Consider the following 18,651-nt stretch of genomic DNA (forward strand, 5'->3'; position numbering starts at 1 on the left):
AGCCTCCTCATATGCTTATGTTCTAGAAATGACATTTCTTTGTCAAAGAAATAGAAGAGGAAGAAGAATTTCAGACAGATTGTATAGGTACATAATTTGATACCTTGGGTAAACTGTGGGGCACACTTCATGTGAAGTTTTAACCCAGGCAGATTTAAACACTGGAACAGTAATTTCCTCATGACAATTCTAGTATATCAATGAAGAGGTTTAGTTAAGCAGTATAAATTAAAAGATACCCTAATAATAACATATTCAGAGAGGTCACTGCTGTAAAGCCAACACAGAAATAACACTAGTAAAAGAGAACAGAAAAATAAAGAGATCTTCTTACCGGAGTTCAACACATCATCTGAAAATGAACACTTAATTTTCATAAAAGCTTTTTGAAGTTAAAAATATCTGTGTAAACTCAGATTAAACTGTAATATGAAGGCATTGCATAGGATTTTCTTCCTTCAGAAATACATCAACAGGAATTAATACTGTGAGGGATGTAATGAAAATGAATCTGAAGAAGCTTGTGGGGGTTTAGATGTGGACCCTTTCAAAAGCAGCTACCCGAATGTTCCAAACCCGAGCAGAGGCGCGGGGACATCTAGTGGGCAGTTTATTCGTGTCTCCCTCCCTTCACCAAGGCTTTCTGAGGGATGGGAGTATTGCTGTAGACTTAAAGCGATAAAAAAAGAGGCTTCTGAAGATTAGATTCTCAAGACAGTAATCTATTGTCAGTTAAAGCCAATCTTTTAATATGAAACAAGTCTGTAAAAATGCAATTCAAACAACAGTGCTTGAAATAAGCTTTGCAGACTTTAATACCTGAATTTGTGCTTTGCAGTGATTAAAGCTGTTCACTTACCCATTTCTGCATAATTTATTGGTATTCCTGCTAATGTGGTAACACTAACATAAGCCATACTTGCAGACCTGCTGGTGGTGGTTTTAACGCTGAATCATGTAAATCAGTTCTGATTAAATTCAGAAACGCATTGTTGAAAAACAGAAAAAACTGAAATGCACTTTTAAGCAAGAGTAGAGGATACCAGACTAGGGGAGACAGCTGATAGTCATTGTTAGGTAGACAGTTATTTAACATAAAATTGCTGTAGTTCTTAAAAATGTTAAATGGATTGCTATGACCTTTCATCATTTCCAAATCATGAAGACCTATAATTGAAAATTCTAGACTGGCAAAGTACTGAAATATTACTGAGGTCACTACCTTTTATTCTTTTAGAGGTGGTTCTAATATATATACAGCCCAAACACTCGATACTTAGATGTGGTGTATGTATATCATAAACAGAAGCCATTCACTGTGACTGTTGTTTTTTAATTGGTGTTTTGAAGCACAGAATTAATTTACAGTCAACACATTTGCACTTCACTTTGTCTGTACATTTACTCAAAAATTGAGAACATTTTTCTATCAGAAATTAGATTAATTTCAACTTCTTATATTTATGATTGTAAAAGAAACCCAGATGGCACATAGCTATAACTGTTCAGTTGCTAATTAGAGAGCGAGCCTTCTGTGTTTGATGGGTCTATTGAATCATCCAACTGACCTGATAAAATTTCTCAGAAAGATACCTATCCGCCTTGATGGCGTAACAAAGGGGTTCAGTGTGCTAGTGTTCAGTGCTTTTATCTGCACTGCTGACATCATCTACAGGTTCACTTCAGAAGTTTTTAGCCCAGAATTGGAGCTGTATGTTCATTTTCCCATTTTGAGTGTTTATGAAAAATTAGTATAACTTTGCTACTATTGATTGTACAACCACCGAACACTGCTAAGGTTTTGGCCACTTAAACGGTGAAAGTAAGTAGCAGGTCATGGAAATGTGCTCACGGATCATGCACGCTGTCAGAAAACAAAGGTGTAATAACTAGCAAATATGCTGAAAAATAATTTTTCTTATTAAGATTTAATAAGGGAGAATGTATATAAATAAGTTTTAATATTTTATTTTTTTACTATTGTGCTTTGTTTTATTTCAGGTAGCAGAGCTTAAAATGGAGTTGAAATTGAGGGGATTACCAGTGTCTGGAACAAAAACAGATCTTATTGAGCGTCTGAAACCCTATCAAGATCTTAATAACAATGGGGTTGCTACTAGTAGCTCTGTTACAGTAACCACTTCTACTGGGGCCACAGGTAACACTGGGGAAGTGACTGTGGCATTTCCTGTTGCAACACTAAATAAACCAGTGGCTAATACGATATCCAGCTTTCCTCCAGAAAAAACATCTACTGGACCTGGCTGCAAAGTAGTAAATACCGAAAACATTAGCTCTCCTTTGCCTATATCTCCCTCTCCTTCAGAACAATCTAGTCTAAGCACAGATGACACTAGTATGGCAGATACTTTCACAGAAATGATGACCATGATGTCACCATCCCAGTTCTTAAGTACTTCACCACTAAGAGCAAATATGAGTGATGATAATCAGAATCGCAGTAGTGGAAGCATCTCAACCATGGAGTTTGATGTAGCAGAAAAGGACCGCAAGCTTCAAGAAAAAGAAAAGCAGATTGAAGAGCTCAAAAGGAAACTGGAACAAGAGCAAAAACTTGTGGAAGTACTGAAGATGCAACTTGAGGTTGAAAAACGGGGACAACAACAACAGTCTCAGACTTCTGGTAACTCAGCTGCTTTGGAACAGAAGCAATTCAGTGCTGCTGTCAAAGATGAAAATGCTCTTACTGACTGCTCCAGTACAAGTCAATCTGTACCTGTAGCTAGTCATTCTTTAGGACAACCGGTATATACCAGTGGCCAGAATCCAGTTGCCAAAAAGGCCGTTGTTATCAAGCAGGAGATACCTGTGGCCAAAGCTGAACCTCAGAATGCCATTTCTCAATTTTATGTTAATCCACAGAGGCAGCCACAAACTGCAGTTGTTGCCCAACCTCAAGCTTTATTAACTACCCAAGGAACTGCACAGCTGCTCCTTCCACTATCTATCCAAGGACCGAACTCTGCCACTGCAGTGCAGCTACCAGTTGGAAACATAAAGTTGCAGGTAAGGGTGTTTTTATTTTTCATCATGTAAACTGCATGGCACTATTTGCACAATTTAGTATAAATAGGTAAATGTGCTGCTTGTAAGATTAACTTAAAAATCAGGCTTAGCCTGTTTCTGCTTTAGGGAAAAGAGTAGAAAAAAGTAAAAGCCAATCTCTTTATAACTTCTTCTAGTACTTGCTTTCTTTATGACTTTTTTCCCAGATATTCCTTCCTGAAAAGTAATTGTCTTACCATGTACTGCCTCCATGCACAGTTGGTTTTGATTTATATCAGCATATACCACGATTTTGTTAATTCCAAATTGTAATAGAGAGCTACAAACCCAGTATTTGAGGTCTATCTGTTTGCAAAATGTGTGTTTGAACTTCCTTGTGTGGTGATGGCTCATTGTATTTAAGAATGTCAATGCTAGGTTGTAGAACTCCCGTGGAGTTATAAAAAGAAACCATGGTTACACAAATAGTATTTCTAGGCTGATTATAGGTAGTATCACAATGAATAAATACAGCATAAACCAAGATAGGTTATAAATAAATGAAGAGGTGTAAGAGTAATCTCACCAAGCTGAAACAGTTTAACCTGTTGGTCTAAGGTAGAATTAAGCATACACTTCCCAGTGGCACTACTGGGCATAGCTAGATGAAATGGTTTATGCCAGCGAAGTACTCCTTCAGCTCCAGTGTGTACTTGGGGGTTGTGGCAGGTTGTGGGCCTAGGCTTTGATGCCAGCGTGTGCACCATCACATTTAGCAATACTTACGAGGGCTGTAAAATTCTGATGGAGATGGGCCCCACAGTCTGCAGTGCAAGAGCTATTCCTAGTAGCCACGCACCCAGACAGATCTTTGTCTAAATCATTCTAAAATCCTGCTAGAATTCTGTCACAACTGTAAGCAGCTTGTTCTGGTACTTCACTCATACTGCAGGAAGTTTTCCTAACTATTGGCTAAAATTATCTTTCCTGAGGTTAGACATGCTTCTTGCCTTTCAGTGGCCATTAAAAACTGCTGTTACATTCTTAAAACCAACCTTTTTCTTGCATCATCAGTTTTGTCTTTCTGGTTACTCAAACCTGGTTCTTATAGTCCTTCCTGGTTATGCTCTCTCTCTTTTTATTTTCATTGCTCTCCACTGGACCTTCTCCAGTTTGTCTTTATCTTTCTTAAACTTTTGGCAAAATAAACACCTTTTAGCTGGGAACTTGTCAGTACCAGAGCAAAAATTCTGTCTGCTACACATAGTTCACGCTCATCCTTCCCAGAATACGTGCTATTGCTATTCTGCATAATCTATGCAATAGATTTTTACATGATCTAATTTACTGTGAGGTACAAATAATGCAAATATTTTATCTTCATCCTTTAGGCTCAATCACAAGCTGGAATACAGACCCCATCACAAATACCTGCTACTATTTCTTCCTCTGGCCTGGTCCAGGCAGCACCTCAGATGCATACTCCACAATCAAAACAAAACACCATCACGCAGCATACACTTGGTCAGACCCAACAAATCAGAAAGGTTTGTGGATAGAAATAAGCATTAAGATAAATAGCTGTGTAATCTAATTCTAGAATCTTTTATCTAGAAGCTTTTAGAATCTTTTATGTGTCATCTGCGTCATATATAAATCCAGTCACCTAACATCTCTGTACCATGTTTTTCGGTGTGATAAATGGGCTTGTAACTCCATCTCTTTCCAGAATTTTAGTCTGTGCAGGACTTTATATATTTATTTGCAACTGAAAAATAAGGCTAAAGACTTTTTATCTTAATGGTATTCTTACAGCACCACTGTTACTATGTTCTTCCTCACGCTCAGCACAGGTGGTATATCAGGTATTCCAGTCAGCTTCTCCTATTTGCCACTGGCTCAAAATGGAAGATTCTTGGAGGCAGGTCTTAGGAGAAAGCTTTTACCTATGGCTTCACAGGTTTATTCTTTAAAAGGAGTTCCTTTTAGTTTTCTTACTTCCCTTGTTGATTTCATCCTTACTTCCGAAGAAGGCTATGGACTTGGATACTGAGGACAGCAATTCTAGTGAGTCAAAACCCCATCATAGCTACAATACATCTCTTCCTGAGGAATGCAGGAATGATTCAGAGATATCCTTCTCTTCTTCTCTACCCAAAACACTCAGCTGTGAAATTTCCCATTCCAGAACAGATGTTCATCAGCACTGGATGCAGAGCTGTGAGTGCCAACCTGGTCATGTTCATATGGTAACTGATATCAACCCATCAGCATCAGTCATCACAAAAGAAAAGGCTTTTGCCTCCTTTGAGCCTCTTCCAGGCTCACCTCTAATATTAGGAACTCAAGAGATTGGTTCTGGACCTTTATTGCTTCCTTACCAGTGCCATTGACTCTAAGGCTCCTATCACTTGGGACAACAAGGTTTTTCAGCCTGCCCCAAGGAAAGGATAATTCAGAAACAACTGAAATTTCACGATGAAGAGGCTAATTTTTACAGTATGTTATGTAACTGTGACAATATATTTCAGTTTACACAACTGCATCATAAAACCCACGTTCTGATGCAATCTGAGGCTTCTACCTGTGCAATGTCCTCTAATCTGCTTCTGTTAAGGCTCTTGTTCCAGATAAGAATTTATCTTAGAAGACGTATGGTTATGCCCTGCCATTCTCTAGACAGCTGGCTAATAGAGGGGAACACAACTAAATGAGCATCATCACTCTTCAGACTGCTTGTTCAATCTGTTTAATTTCATGGACATTGAGGTTATCCTACGGAAGTCAAAACTGACATATATCCAAAAAAACAGATTTCATCCAGGTTTTCTGGGATTTGGTGAGGGGCTAATCTTACCTTGTTAATTCGACAGGTCCCATATGGAAATTTTCCAGTCATCCTGTGGCACGTACTTGTGCCAGAGACTAGCAGTTTGCTTCCTTTGCTGTTTAGAAGTTTCTTGAAATGACTGCAGGAGATAACCAAGAATTGTACCCTCTGGTCTTTTCCCTGTTCAGATCGGTTGTCATGGAGACCTCATAGTTCCCAGCAGACTTTAGGCTGCATCTGGCTATCCTGGAGCTGAGCAGCCTGCCTATCCTAGCTGTTTTTCTCACACATCTACTGCCATCTTTTACATAGGAAACCAGGCAGCGTAATTGCACTGTTTTTTACATCAGAATGTAAAATACTGACGTGATACAATAGATCAAGACAGTCTTCATGCATTCAGCATTAGATCTACCTGCCGGCTGTTTGCGTTTCATGAGGCTTGGATATTTCAGCAGGCAGACTGAGCTAATGAACTGCGAGTGAGTAATGATACTTATCAATTTAACGCTTTTTAGTGAAATTGGTCTTCCTAATAGTGATCACCTCCATAAATAGTTGTTTTCCAGAGCCAGTTTCCCATGAATCCATCTAGACTTTCTCAGGTAGCTCAGATTTTTATGCGAACCAGCTGATTATTCCATTTATTTTCTCCTACACACTTGAGGTGTCTCTTCCCATTCTAGCTACCCCATGGCCCTTGTTCTTCAATTCATTCAGTAATAAGGAGACCTCTCCACAGCCATTCACCTCAGTGGCAGACAGCTGGAGAGCACAGCAGTTTTCACACAGATGATCCAGGTGGCTAACAAAAACTGTATTAAACCTTCTCACAGCAGACTTAATTTGGTATTCATACTGTACATAAAGGTATCTGGGAGTGATACTGAATTTGAAGAATAATCTCAAGCACTCACACATTCATAGCCCATCTTCCTCTCCCCTTACCTTAAAAATATGAGAAGTACAATACTGCTTAGAATCATTTGAAATAAGTGTATGGACTATGAGTTGAAGAAATAAAAAGTTTATATACCAGTAACCAAATTTACAGTTGATACCAAGTTCAACAGTTGTATCTTTTGCTTCTCCCTCACTACTCAGAGACATCTGTAGTTCAAAGAAATGAGAATTACATGGCACAAACCAAACCATTCTGTCTTAAAAGAGGCAGCATAGGACAAGCATGGATATGTACACTAGTTTGTATCAGACCAGAAATAAGTTCATTTTCTTGACTGTCCACTAGGTGGGGAAATCATGCATACTGTATTAAACGTTCCACACTCTTCTCAATGTATTTTGGAAAAATTACATTACACTTTCCTCATGCTTCCTGGAAAATCACAGGAAAATATTTTTAGTTATCAGTGATGAATGAAAACATGTCACAGCACAGAGTTTCTTTCAAAGACTAATTATTCTAGATTTACAAATTATTGTATTGGTGGGAAAAATCAGTGCAAAGAACATTCCCTGAATAGGGAATTTAAGCAAGCAAGTATTTAAAAAAAAAAAAAGCCTTAAACTTTATTAATGTCATTTACCCAATGTTATTAACTTTTTAAAAAACCCACAACCTAAGACTGATATATTAATCCTTTTCAGGTTTTTCCACCTACCACATCAAATACAGTATTTTCCTATCAGACTGCACCAGTTACAACACCTTCACAATCTTTTATTAATAAAACATCAAACTCCAACATTCACACTGGTGGTAACCAGGTCCCCGCTGTGCAGAATGGACCTGCTACTCCTAATAAGGTAAGGTTAGACCAACAATGTTCCATAAAGTTCAGTTTTATATTATTATTCTTAAATAACATGCAACTGTGCACATACTGCAGCTCACTCGAGGAAGAATGTTTTGTAGATTTTAATAATGCATAGATGTATGTATGTGTGAGCAAGAGAGACACTGTTATTTTCTCCCTCTGACTACCTATGCTATTGTTATTTGTCGGTATGTAGATTGGTACAACAAAATAGGGTAATCTGTAAAACTTGATACATCTTGAATTCCCTGAAACATATTGTTTCATCATTGTTTTGTTATTTCGTGCAGCCTGGTTCTCCATCTCAAGCCCAGCCTTACATTGTTCAACAATCCCTCTTCAACAACACAGTATCCAAGACAAAAGATCCTCCTCGTTATGAAGAGGCCATAAAACAGACCCGCAATATTCAGCCATCGCACCGTGAGGTAGTTATTTTCTCCTGTTTAGTCCGTTAAAAACATTTTTTTTTCTTTAGAATTATCAAAGCCATTGCTCATTTTAGTTTTTTGTTTGGTGTCAAGATTTTCTAACATACGCTGTTAATATGTCCATAACTGTGTCTAACTACAGGACTCCTGTTTCATGATTCTTTTTATTAAAGCAACAGACACGTAAATAAGTCTTACAGTATCCAGTTGGTGATACATATATATAATTGGGATAATGCTGGTAGTGCTACTTAACAATAACTAGCCTTCAACTGACTTCTTTCAAGGATGTATGATGCCCAAACTTCAGACTTAAAAGAGAGAAAATATATTCCTGTTTTCCAAAACCAGGAGAATGTATGTGTGTTTATACACACTTAGGCAAACATACATATATATATAGATGAGCATAGGTGCTTGCTTGAAAAGAGTCTGTATTTCGTGAGCTTGATGAATAATCCTACAGTGTTTTGTCAGTCTACCATGACACCCTTCACACTGGAGGAAAGTTGCAAACAATATCAATGAGCATCCCTAACCTCATGCGTTTCAGAACTACCCCAAAAGATAAAACCCTGTAGTGACTTAGTATTATGGCTGGTTTTGTGGTGGCAGACACTCAGGCACACGCATGGGTATCTAATGCCATTTCACATGTTCTTGGCATGTGTGAGACACCCTCACAGCGAAGGCACACAGGTCGTCTTACATGACTCTATCACTACCAGTTAGTGAAGTGCCTCCCCACTGGCCTCTCTTCAGGAGCTAGATCTCCTGAAGATAATAAATTACTTCCCATCTCCAGAGTACAACCAGTGTTTTAAAGCACTGTCTTAGTTTTGAAACTATCATAAACATCTCCACTTTTCCTAGACCGTTTTTGAAAGAATGGGTTTGGGGGCATTTTGTGACCCTTTGCTTAAGGTGCAGATATGCAGGAGATGGCTGTTTAAAACAAACAGATAAACAGTTGATGAAAGCTTTCCCCACTTTAAAAACGAAAAGAACATGAATCTACAAATTGAAAAAAACCAAGCCATACCTAACAAAATTTATCTTACCTGATGGCTATTTTCAGGATATCTCTGAGAGAAAACAGTTCCGCATGTGCCCCCCGAAGTCCTGCAGTTATTCCAGATACTTACCCTGGTACAAAACAGGGTTAGCAATTCTCCTTCTTATCCCTAGTTTTCTGCACCCCTCTTCTAGGTTGCCTTCATGAAATCTTTATCTTGCTTTTCAGATTTTTTCCCTAAATTTTCTCCAAAATATCTCTCTGTTTTCTAGATTGACAGTTTCATATGAAGAATTTTAGTCTTGATCATAGGTTAGTACTTACGTATATTGAGAGAAGCTAGGATCAATCAGCTTAGGAAAAAATACTACATGAAAAAGAATAACCCTTTTCTCATCCACTACAGATTTCCAGTGCACACAGTCAGCAGATGGATGATCTTTTTGATATTCTCATCAAGAGTGGAGGTAAGCTAATTGACATCTGTGTGATGCAGAGATTTAAAACCTGATAATAAAAACTCAGTGCTATAATCAAAGGAATGAAAAGAAAGAATTCTTCTGGGAGAAGAAGTAGAAGCTGTCTAGCCTGGATGAAACTAGTATTTCTGAAAGTTTGCAATAATTATCTATTAAAGAAAACATTTACCAAAACACACACAGTCAACCTGCTGTGGAACTTCTCTGCTTGTGAATTAGCCCAGGTAGACCTTTGCAATAATCCACATGGCATTCAAACAATTAAAATAACACCTTAGGTTAGCACACACATATTTTATCAAAATTGGAAAAGTTGAGCAAGCCCATATAATGTATATTGAAATTATACAAAAAGAATAAGTTAAGAGTTAAAGCATGTTGATACAAGAATTTCATTAAATATAACCAAAGATACATTACTGGAAAAAGTATATATGAACTACATAGAGGCATTAATGAATAACAGCTTTCTATGTCAGTTAAAATACAGGAGCTATTAGAAAGGAACTAAAATAACTAAAGTGATATACAAAGTAGCTTTGCAGTAAAAGAAGGAGGCTTTCAGGCATAATGAGGCTTTGTAGACTAAGAAGCCATTGCAACATTCAGAAATGTTCTGGTGCCAAGCAATTCAATTAACTTAATGTTTTGTACTACTGTCATATAAGGCTCTTGACAGCAGTGAAGGCCAGGACAGAAGTGACGGATTGTGGGCTATTAGAAGATTTTAGCCATATTCTAAACATCCAAGTATTTTCTCGTTTTTGAAGCAAATTGCAAAGTCAGCTGAAGAAAATGGAGTAGACAGTGACAGACTGAGATAAGTGACCTGTGCAGTGAACAACTCAAGCTAAATTAAAAAATGCTTTCAGTGCTTTTATAAGATATTGCATGGGTAGTTTGAAGTAGTTCTACCTCTGGAGCAGAGGATGTAGGAAACATTGGTGTGCTTACTTAAATATTTGCTTTGAGTGTTAAGTTACTAAACCCATTTGATCATAAAGGTAATAACTGCTCCATATTTGCAAAGTTGCAATAAAAAAAGCAAACCTTTCCTGATCATCTTTATGAAAAACAAAGTAGAATTCAGGGCTCTTGCACTTAAATAAGCAATTTCTACACTGAAAAATGCTTAGTTTACTCATGTAATTCAGGAGAGTGAGAGGGTCCATTTAGTAATGTTTTGCTTTTGCTAAGCAATCATTTTAATAGATGCTGTTACAGGTTTTAAGGACATGATTTCGCTTGGAAAACTGATGCAAAATATATTCTCAGGTATAATTTTTCTAGCAGAAACATCACCTGTGCTAGATGATTTATTTGCATGTTCTGTCTGTCTAATCTTATTTATGGACTCCATTCACATGTTGTGTCCGTTCACGACATCCTTGTCTCTAAATTGGAGAGACATGGATTTGATGGATGGACCACTCAGTGGATAAGGAATTGGCTGGATGGTCGCACTCAAAGAGTTGCAGTCAATGGCTCGATGTCCAAGAGGAGAGCAGTGACAAGTGCCATTCCTCAGGGGTCAGTGTTGGGACTGGCGCTGTTTAACATCTTTGTCAGTGACACAGACAGTGGGATCAAGGCACCCTCAGCAAGTTCACCAACGACACCAAGCTGTGTGGTACAGCCAACACGCTGGAGGGAAGGGATGTGCCATCCAGAGGGACCTGGACAGGCTGGAGAGGTGGCCTGTGCAAACCTCATGGAGTTCAACAAGGCCAAGTGCAAGGTCCTGCCCATGGGTCAGGGCAATCCCAAGCACAAACACAGGCTGGGCGAGGAGTGGATTGAGAGCAGCCCCAAGGAGAAGGACTTGTGAGTGTTAGTGGATGGAAAACTGACTGTGAGTCAGCAATGTGCGCTCACAGCCCAGAAAGCCAACCGTGTCCTGGGCTGCATCAAGTGTGGCCAGCAGGGCGAGGGAGGGGATTCTCCCCCTCTGCTCTGCTCTCGTGAGACCCCCCCTGCAGTGCTGTGTCCAGCTCTGGGGGCACCAACATAAGAAGGACACAGATCTGTTCAAGCGGGTCCAGAGGAGGCCATGAAGATGATCAGGGGGCTGGAGCACCTCCCCTGTGATGACAGGCTGAGAGAGTTGGGGGTGTTCAGCCTGGAGAAGAGAAGGCTCTGGGGAGACCTTAGAGTGGCCTCCCAGGACTTAAAGGGGGCTACAGGAATGCTGGCGAGGGACTCTTGATCAGGGAGTGTAGGGATAGGACCAGAGGTAATGGGTTTAAACTGAAAGAGGGTAAATTTAGATTAGATATAAGGAAGAAATTCTTCCCTGTGAGGGTGGTGAGACACTGGCACAGGCTGCCCAGAGAAGCTGTGGCTGCCCCCTCCCTGGCAGTGTTCAAGGCCAGGTTGGACGGGGCTTTGAGCAACCTGGGCTAGTGGAAGGTGTCCCTGCCCATGGCAGGGGGGTTGGGACTGGATGATCTTTAAGGTCCCTTCCCACCTAAACCAGTCTATGATAAGAATTAATTGGAAGTTACTTTGCTTTATTTTCTTTTATTGTTACTACCACTGTCTTACATGGAACTTCTTGACAGAAGAGTAGTTCCAGATTCTAGAATCAAGAATAAATGCATCCTAATCACATCAACTGATCTTTTAGACTCTAATTCATCAAGGTGGACACAGGGATGATACCGAAAATTGGTTCAGGCACCCTTATCTAAATGAGGAAATCTGTTGGTTCCATAATCATTCTAATTAGTCAGAAGAACTATAAACATGAAGGAGGTTCCTTTTTAAATAAGTATAAATATTCTAATTGGCTGAAGTATTACTGAAAGCAGAACTCTGGAACTTGCTTTAAAATACTTTGTTGTTCATAGAGTACCTGACAGTCTGATGTATGTAGTGTTACCATTATCAGAACAGCAAAATGACTCTTACTCCCTTGAGTTCACTGTACATGCATCCCACAGTGGGGAAAAAAGGGGGTGGAAGTTGTAAGCCCAAGGATATGTGTCACTATCTTTTCTGAATTCAACAGTGAGTTGTTTTTTTTATTACAGAGATTTCCCTTCCAATAAAGGAGGAACCATCTCCCATTTCTAAAATGAGACCAGTAACAGCCAACATCACTACAATGCCAGTGAATACAGTGATATCCCGCCCACCACCACAGATCCAAATGGCCCCTCCTCCTGTGTCCTTAGAACCAACCACCAGCTTGTCTATAAGTTTGGAAAACCAACTTGAAGCCCTCTTGGACGGAACTTTACCATCAGGTAATGAAATTCCTCAAATGACAAGCAATAATGAGGACAGAGAGTCATTTTCTTTAATTGAAGACCTCCAGAATGATCTGCTTAATCACTCCAGCATTTTAGATCACTCTCATTCACCCATGGAAACATCCGACCCACAGTTTACCACTAATAATTCTTGTCTGTCTCTTGACCTTCCTGATACAAATTTGGACAATATGGAATGGCTAGACATTACAATGCCCAGCTCCTCATCTGGACTCACTCCTCTCAGTTCTACTGCCCCCAGCGTGTTTTCCACTGACTTTTTAGATCCACAGGATCTACAGTTGCACTGGGATTAAGCTGTAGCCAATGAGAACACGACCTGCAAGTCTCTTTACAGCAGAGGTCCATTATTATACCATTCTGATTGCAATTAAGATAAATTAAGACAGTAATATTTGGAAGAACAAATGCTTGAAGCTAATTCCTTATTGATTTTCAAGTTTACAACAGTGAATTACTTTATGCTCCTATCAGTAATGCAGATCAGGGCCCTCTGAAAGCTGTATTTTACAAGTCAAGAAAGGATGATTGTACTTACTGATTAAAAGTACCCCAAGGTAAATGCATCACAAATATTTAAGAAAGAAGTTATGTCTCTGACTTTGTAATGCTTAAATGAGCAACACAACGTGGCTAAACTTAGAGAAGAAAAAGTCAGATTACAACTGTCTGTATTAACACAGTGAGCAAATGTTTGGGGGAGGGTGAGGTATCACTGCACTTCATTGTTCCTGTGGATAGCCTGAGCCAGGTTCAAAATGAATTGTGAGGGCAAAGGCAAGTACAAGCACTGGCTGGTTCAGTGAAATTTCATATATCTAGACTCTTAATTTGTTCAAGTTGTTTTTATATTTTGGGTTTGTGGTTTTTAAAACTCTTCCCCCATTGTTTAATCATGAGGGAAGAATTTAACTGCATCCAAAGGGATATTAAGTGTAACTGCAAGAAATCCACTGTAGCTATGCCAGGTAATATTGAGAACACTGAATTTTCTATAGCAATGCTCTGGATTTAATAGCTAGGTTTTAATGTGTATATCAGACAGTTACTTGTATACTCTTTGCATACCTTATTTTTGTGAACAGAGGGGAACAGTGGTCTTCAAACCAGAGATTACTATAATGGAAATAATAAATACCCTAATTTACTTTGTGTTTGAGGATAGTTGTTAATCATTGAATCAAGTATTTCAGCATATTAGAACAGTTTGAGGAAGTAGCAAAGTTTAATTAATGCTCTTGAGCACTATGATCCTGCAAGCATCTATGCAAGAATAGTCCCAGTGCCCTCAATAAAAGATGTTTATAGGATCAGAGTTGCAGGGGACAGTACTGACAGGACAACCACCATTTCTTAATCAATACTTTATCTATTGAACAGCTTCATCTACCACTACATAACATCAGGGAAGCTAAACAGAGAAGCTGCTCAGTGAGAATCCTAAATAGCATCAGGATGTACTGTTTTGTGATAAGAAGGCATATTTCATACCTGAAACGGATAACAGCAAAAATTAAGCTCTTACCTCACAGCACAGCATGAAAATACTATTTTTTTAAAGTCCTTAGTTGTTTTTTTGGGGAGTCTGTTAAGAAAGCAGTTGGAAAAAGAAAAAAAATGTATATAGAAGTAAAATACTTTGAAATTCTATGGTTGTGTCTCAGGTAATAGCTGTTAAATGTTGCCATAGATAATGTAGGCTGATAATCAAAGATAAAATTGGAATTATTTCCTATTAGGGAATTCCTAAATTAAGATAAAAGTAAACAGTCCCCTATTTCCCGAACAATGGAAATGTGGTATGTTTTCTACTCTGAAAACTGATCTCATTGCAGAATTCCTTCCTCACCACCAAGTTTCAAAAATAAAGTTTTGTAGGAGCTAATGAAAAAATACCCCAAAGCTTTTGCTTACTTCTTAGAGTAATGATATGTATCAGAAAGTAACAAAGAAATAATGAAAATATAAGGTAGCTGTTAACTATTTAGCAATCTGTATCACATTTTTAAAAAAGAACACAATCACATTAACATCAAACAAAATACTTTTGTTAGAAAATGTTGTGGAATTAACTGCAAATTTATGTCTCCAGATATACAATGCAATCTGGTTTACTCATATTACAGAATTCCATTGCCTTGAGATAAAATAGTAGATTATATCATTGATTCAGGGTTTAAACTGGCATCATATGTTTGTATCATATCAGTTACCAGCACTTTAAATCATTATATATCTTCTATATCTATCTAGTGTTACAGGCCAGAATTCACTTTAATCTGAAACTAAGTACAGAAAGACAATCTATGGCGATTTTCACAACAAAAGATGAAGTTGAAAAACATGTTTCCTTATTCCTTCTTGCTGTGCCTACAATACTTGAGTACGGTGTTACACGTGGACTGTCTGCCTTAAATTTTGATGGTATAGGACTCTTCAATAACATTGAACAAAGACATTCAACTTTTTGCATTCCTTTTCATCATACTATCGGGAGCTAATACTCTTGAGATACTGAGTGCCCTCAGCTGTTACAAGGTTAAGAATTAAGGACTCTTGGTCTGATAGGAACAACTTTGAATGAAATTTAGTGTTCTGCAGTACTGTCAATTTATTGTGTGTGGTACACCAGACATACCACATATGTGTGGTTAGAGTTACCCCTTTTTTGACCCTGCCTTCTGATTAAATGAGGCAAGTAAATTAATTTTTAGAGGACAAATTAACCTAGAGCAACTGTACTGTCATTTTTGATGTGCATGTAAATAGAGCTTAAAACTGGCAAAGTCATCTTGCTACAAAACTATCTTTATTGGCAGTGTAGAATGTTAACTAATCCATAGGAATCTATGTGCAGAAATAAACCCAAACAGTTGAGATGTGTTGTTACCAGTACAGTATAGCTTTCTACTCTAAAGTCTCTTTGCAAAAAAAAAAAAATATTATTAAAAAACTTAAGGGATCATTTTAGTTTTTGAAGTACAAATATTCTAGTGTAGGGAATGTGTGATTACTTTTTTGTACATTTCAGAATTGTGTATTAAACCTTATATATAATGGTTTGCTTTAGACTTTGTTCTGAAATGTGATATATTTGCCATAGTTATATATGCCTGTTATGGCAGAAATAGGTTTTGCTTAGACTTTTGTGTGTGCATGTTTTACATGACAATTTTTGTAACACAAATACAATACATCTTAGAAGTTTAATCATGACTGTGCAGTTTGACTGTACAGAACTGAATATTTCTCATTAAGAGAATAGTTGCAAAGGAATGCACTGGCACTAAATTTGCCATTTAATGGCTGCAGTATACTAACAGAATGCATCCTATCAAATGTGTTGTTCACAGATCCTTCAAAGTAATTAAGAATACCATTTTATCAGTGTGAAAAATCAAAAGTTGGTGTTTATACTTCTAGACATGGAGAGAGTTCAGACGTGTTTTACAAGGCTAATGTTAATCAAGGGGAGTCACATCCTGCGTTTAATACAGAAATGGTATTTGTTACGCACTTTTAGTGCCATTCAGCATTAGTTAAGGCAAGTAAGTTTACAGGCAAAACTTCAACATTATAAATAGTTAAGAAATCATTGTCATAAATTTAACAGTTCTCTTTGAGAATAAAATTAATTTATGGCAGTTGTTCTCTATAGAAATCAGAGTCTAATCCAGCAATGTGGGCTTGCAGAATCAGACCTTTAAAAAGCTGAGGCCACAGCTTTTAGAAATAATCTCTACTTAATACTGAAATTTCTTTCCAAGGCACTTCTGAATTCACCAACAGGAGTTATGTTCAAGGAAGTAGGTGATCAAAATAGAAGTTTCAATGTTAAACTTTTACATTACGTAGTCTCAAACATTCAGATGCCTGAAAAGTGTAGGCACCATAATTGGAAACCAAGCACAAGCTGCTGAACTGTTTTCAAGGCTGAGAAAATGCAATCACAGAATACATTTAACTGGAAGGGCATTATGTAATCAAAACACAGTAAAGTTCACCAGTGTAAACAACTATTATTTGGATGGCATCTTCAGTTTATTATAAACTTAAATTTTACTAAAACTGGAAAAAAATTTCTTCCACTTATCTCTACTAAATGTTCTGTTGAAACTCTTTATATTGTGGTCTATTAAATCACCTTTTGATGACTTCTAGACCATACTTCAGATGGTTTTTTATGTGAGATATGTGGAATGGAGTTGCGTATAGTATATACATGGCCAATAAAGAGCATCCATTAAAACCTGAAGTAATCTCAAATACTCCTTTTATACCAGTTTGTTAGGAATAAAGTGCAAAAAAGAGACACCTACATCATTCTGTAGTGTCCAATACTGAGTATAAAGACTTTTTAAGTTAAAAGTGCATAAATGTATTTGTAGAAATCTAGCCAAAAAGCCATTCTAGCTATGAGAGCAAATTCTCAATAAAAAGCAGGGAATGGTTAATAACTATATAATCACACTATTTTTATAAAAAAAAAAATACAGCTCAGATAGTAAAAAGACAGCCTAAAATAAATTATAATAATATAAAAATTTAAATAGGAACCAAAGCATTGCCATTTATATTGCCAAAGGAGGCACTTTGTATTTTGAAGCATAGGAAATTAAATCCCAAAAAGTATTATCCATACTTTTTTAAAATTAAGGATGTAGATATTTTCAAAGCTGTTTTTGATGTTTAACAGTACAGATTTGTTTTTGTTGTTTGAGAAATTTGTATTAAGTAATAGCACAGGCTTTTTTCCAGATAGGATTTTTCTTCACAGTACTGCTTGCAGTAGAAATAACGCTAACCCTAGTAGGTGTTTCTCTTCTTATTTTCATAGTCATAATTATGTCTTAGCATCTCATTTTGTGAAAAGAGGAAGATAGACACCTGTCTCTAGGGCCCTCTTCATTTAAGCACTACTTTACTAAATGCAAATTATGGCAATCAGGGCGTCAGTTTATGTATTGCCTTTCTATAAGAAACCATGATGCCTTTGTATTTGCTGTTTGCACCCCTAAAATCAATTCCATACGTTTGAATGCCATATGTTTTGCACATTGTACTGTATATATGTAATGCATACTGTATTTTTATATGTGTACTACATTTATCAAATATTTTGTACATAGTGGCAATATTGTAGCTACTGAGGAAATGTTTGATATTTCAGCATTTTTGCTAAGTGTCTCAAATAAAAAATGAAAACTGTGTTCATTTGTCCATGCTTACTACTTAAAAGTGAAAAATACCATTAATAATATTCAACAAAAATTCTGACTTTTATATGCTTTAAGTATGTTTCTCACAAAAAGGAATAAGAATGAAATCTGCACTTAGACAAACTCCAAAAGAATGATGGTTTGTCGTCAAAATCAGAGCCAAAATCTGCAAGAACAGAGATTTCCTGAACTCTCAAAGTTTAGGTTTGGATTTTTTTTTAAGCAGTACTACTATATTAATTCCTTTCCTGTTTTTTATTCTTTTCTCAAGAAATGGTAGGATAAGAACCCAGACTTTTCAGTACTTTTGTCATTAAAAAAGAAAATAAAATCCTAATGTAGGCACAAGTGTCACTATCTTACATAACACACAGGTAAAATATACCTGTGATACTCTTCAATTTATTTTAAATGAAGTGGCTTAATAAAAATTCAAACATTTGCAATTAATGATGTTTTTATATAGTTCATAAGGACTGTATGGCTTATTTTGTAATCTGTCACTGTATTTTCATGATGTGCAGCTGGGGTGCACCACCCCACACCTCATCTATTAACTAATTAGGTCATTGGAAAATGACTTTTTCTTTGGCTCAGCCCAATGTTAAAAATACAAGC

General features: G+C 37.3%; 1 protein-coding gene across 7 annotated transcripts in view; it reads left to right on the top strand.

Moving 5' to 3' along the window:
• The window catches only part of MRTFB (myocardin related transcription factor B), an 85,759-nt gene extending 67,735 nt beyond the window's left edge, over nucleotides 1–18,024 (top strand). For all 7 annotated transcript variants that reach the window (XM_074886699.1, XM_074886704.1, XM_074886700.1 and 4 more), the window contains 6 exons: nucleotides 2,002–3,027; nucleotides 4,398–4,553; nucleotides 7,445–7,603; nucleotides 7,905–8,042; nucleotides 9,467–9,527; nucleotides 12,572–18,024. In XM_074886699.1, coding sequence (XP_074742800.1) covers nucleotides 2,002–3,027; nucleotides 4,398–4,553; nucleotides 7,445–7,603; nucleotides 7,905–8,042; nucleotides 9,467–9,527; nucleotides 12,572–13,110 — 2,079 coding nt within the window. In that variant the 3' untranslated portion in view covers nucleotides 13,111–18,024. The remainder of the gene's footprint in view (nucleotides 1–2,001; nucleotides 3,028–4,397; nucleotides 4,554–7,444; nucleotides 7,604–7,904; nucleotides 8,043–9,466; nucleotides 9,528–12,571) is intronic.
• Nucleotides 18,025–18,651: the final 627 nt, after the last annotated feature.

Source organism: Strix uralensis, chromosome 16 (assembly GCF_047716275.1).
Source record: "Strix uralensis isolate ZFMK-TIS-50842 chromosome 16, bStrUra1, whole genome shotgun sequence".
In the NCBI taxonomy this organism is placed as follows: domain Eukaryota; kingdom Metazoa; phylum Chordata; class Aves; order Strigiformes; family Strigidae; genus Strix; species Strix uralensis.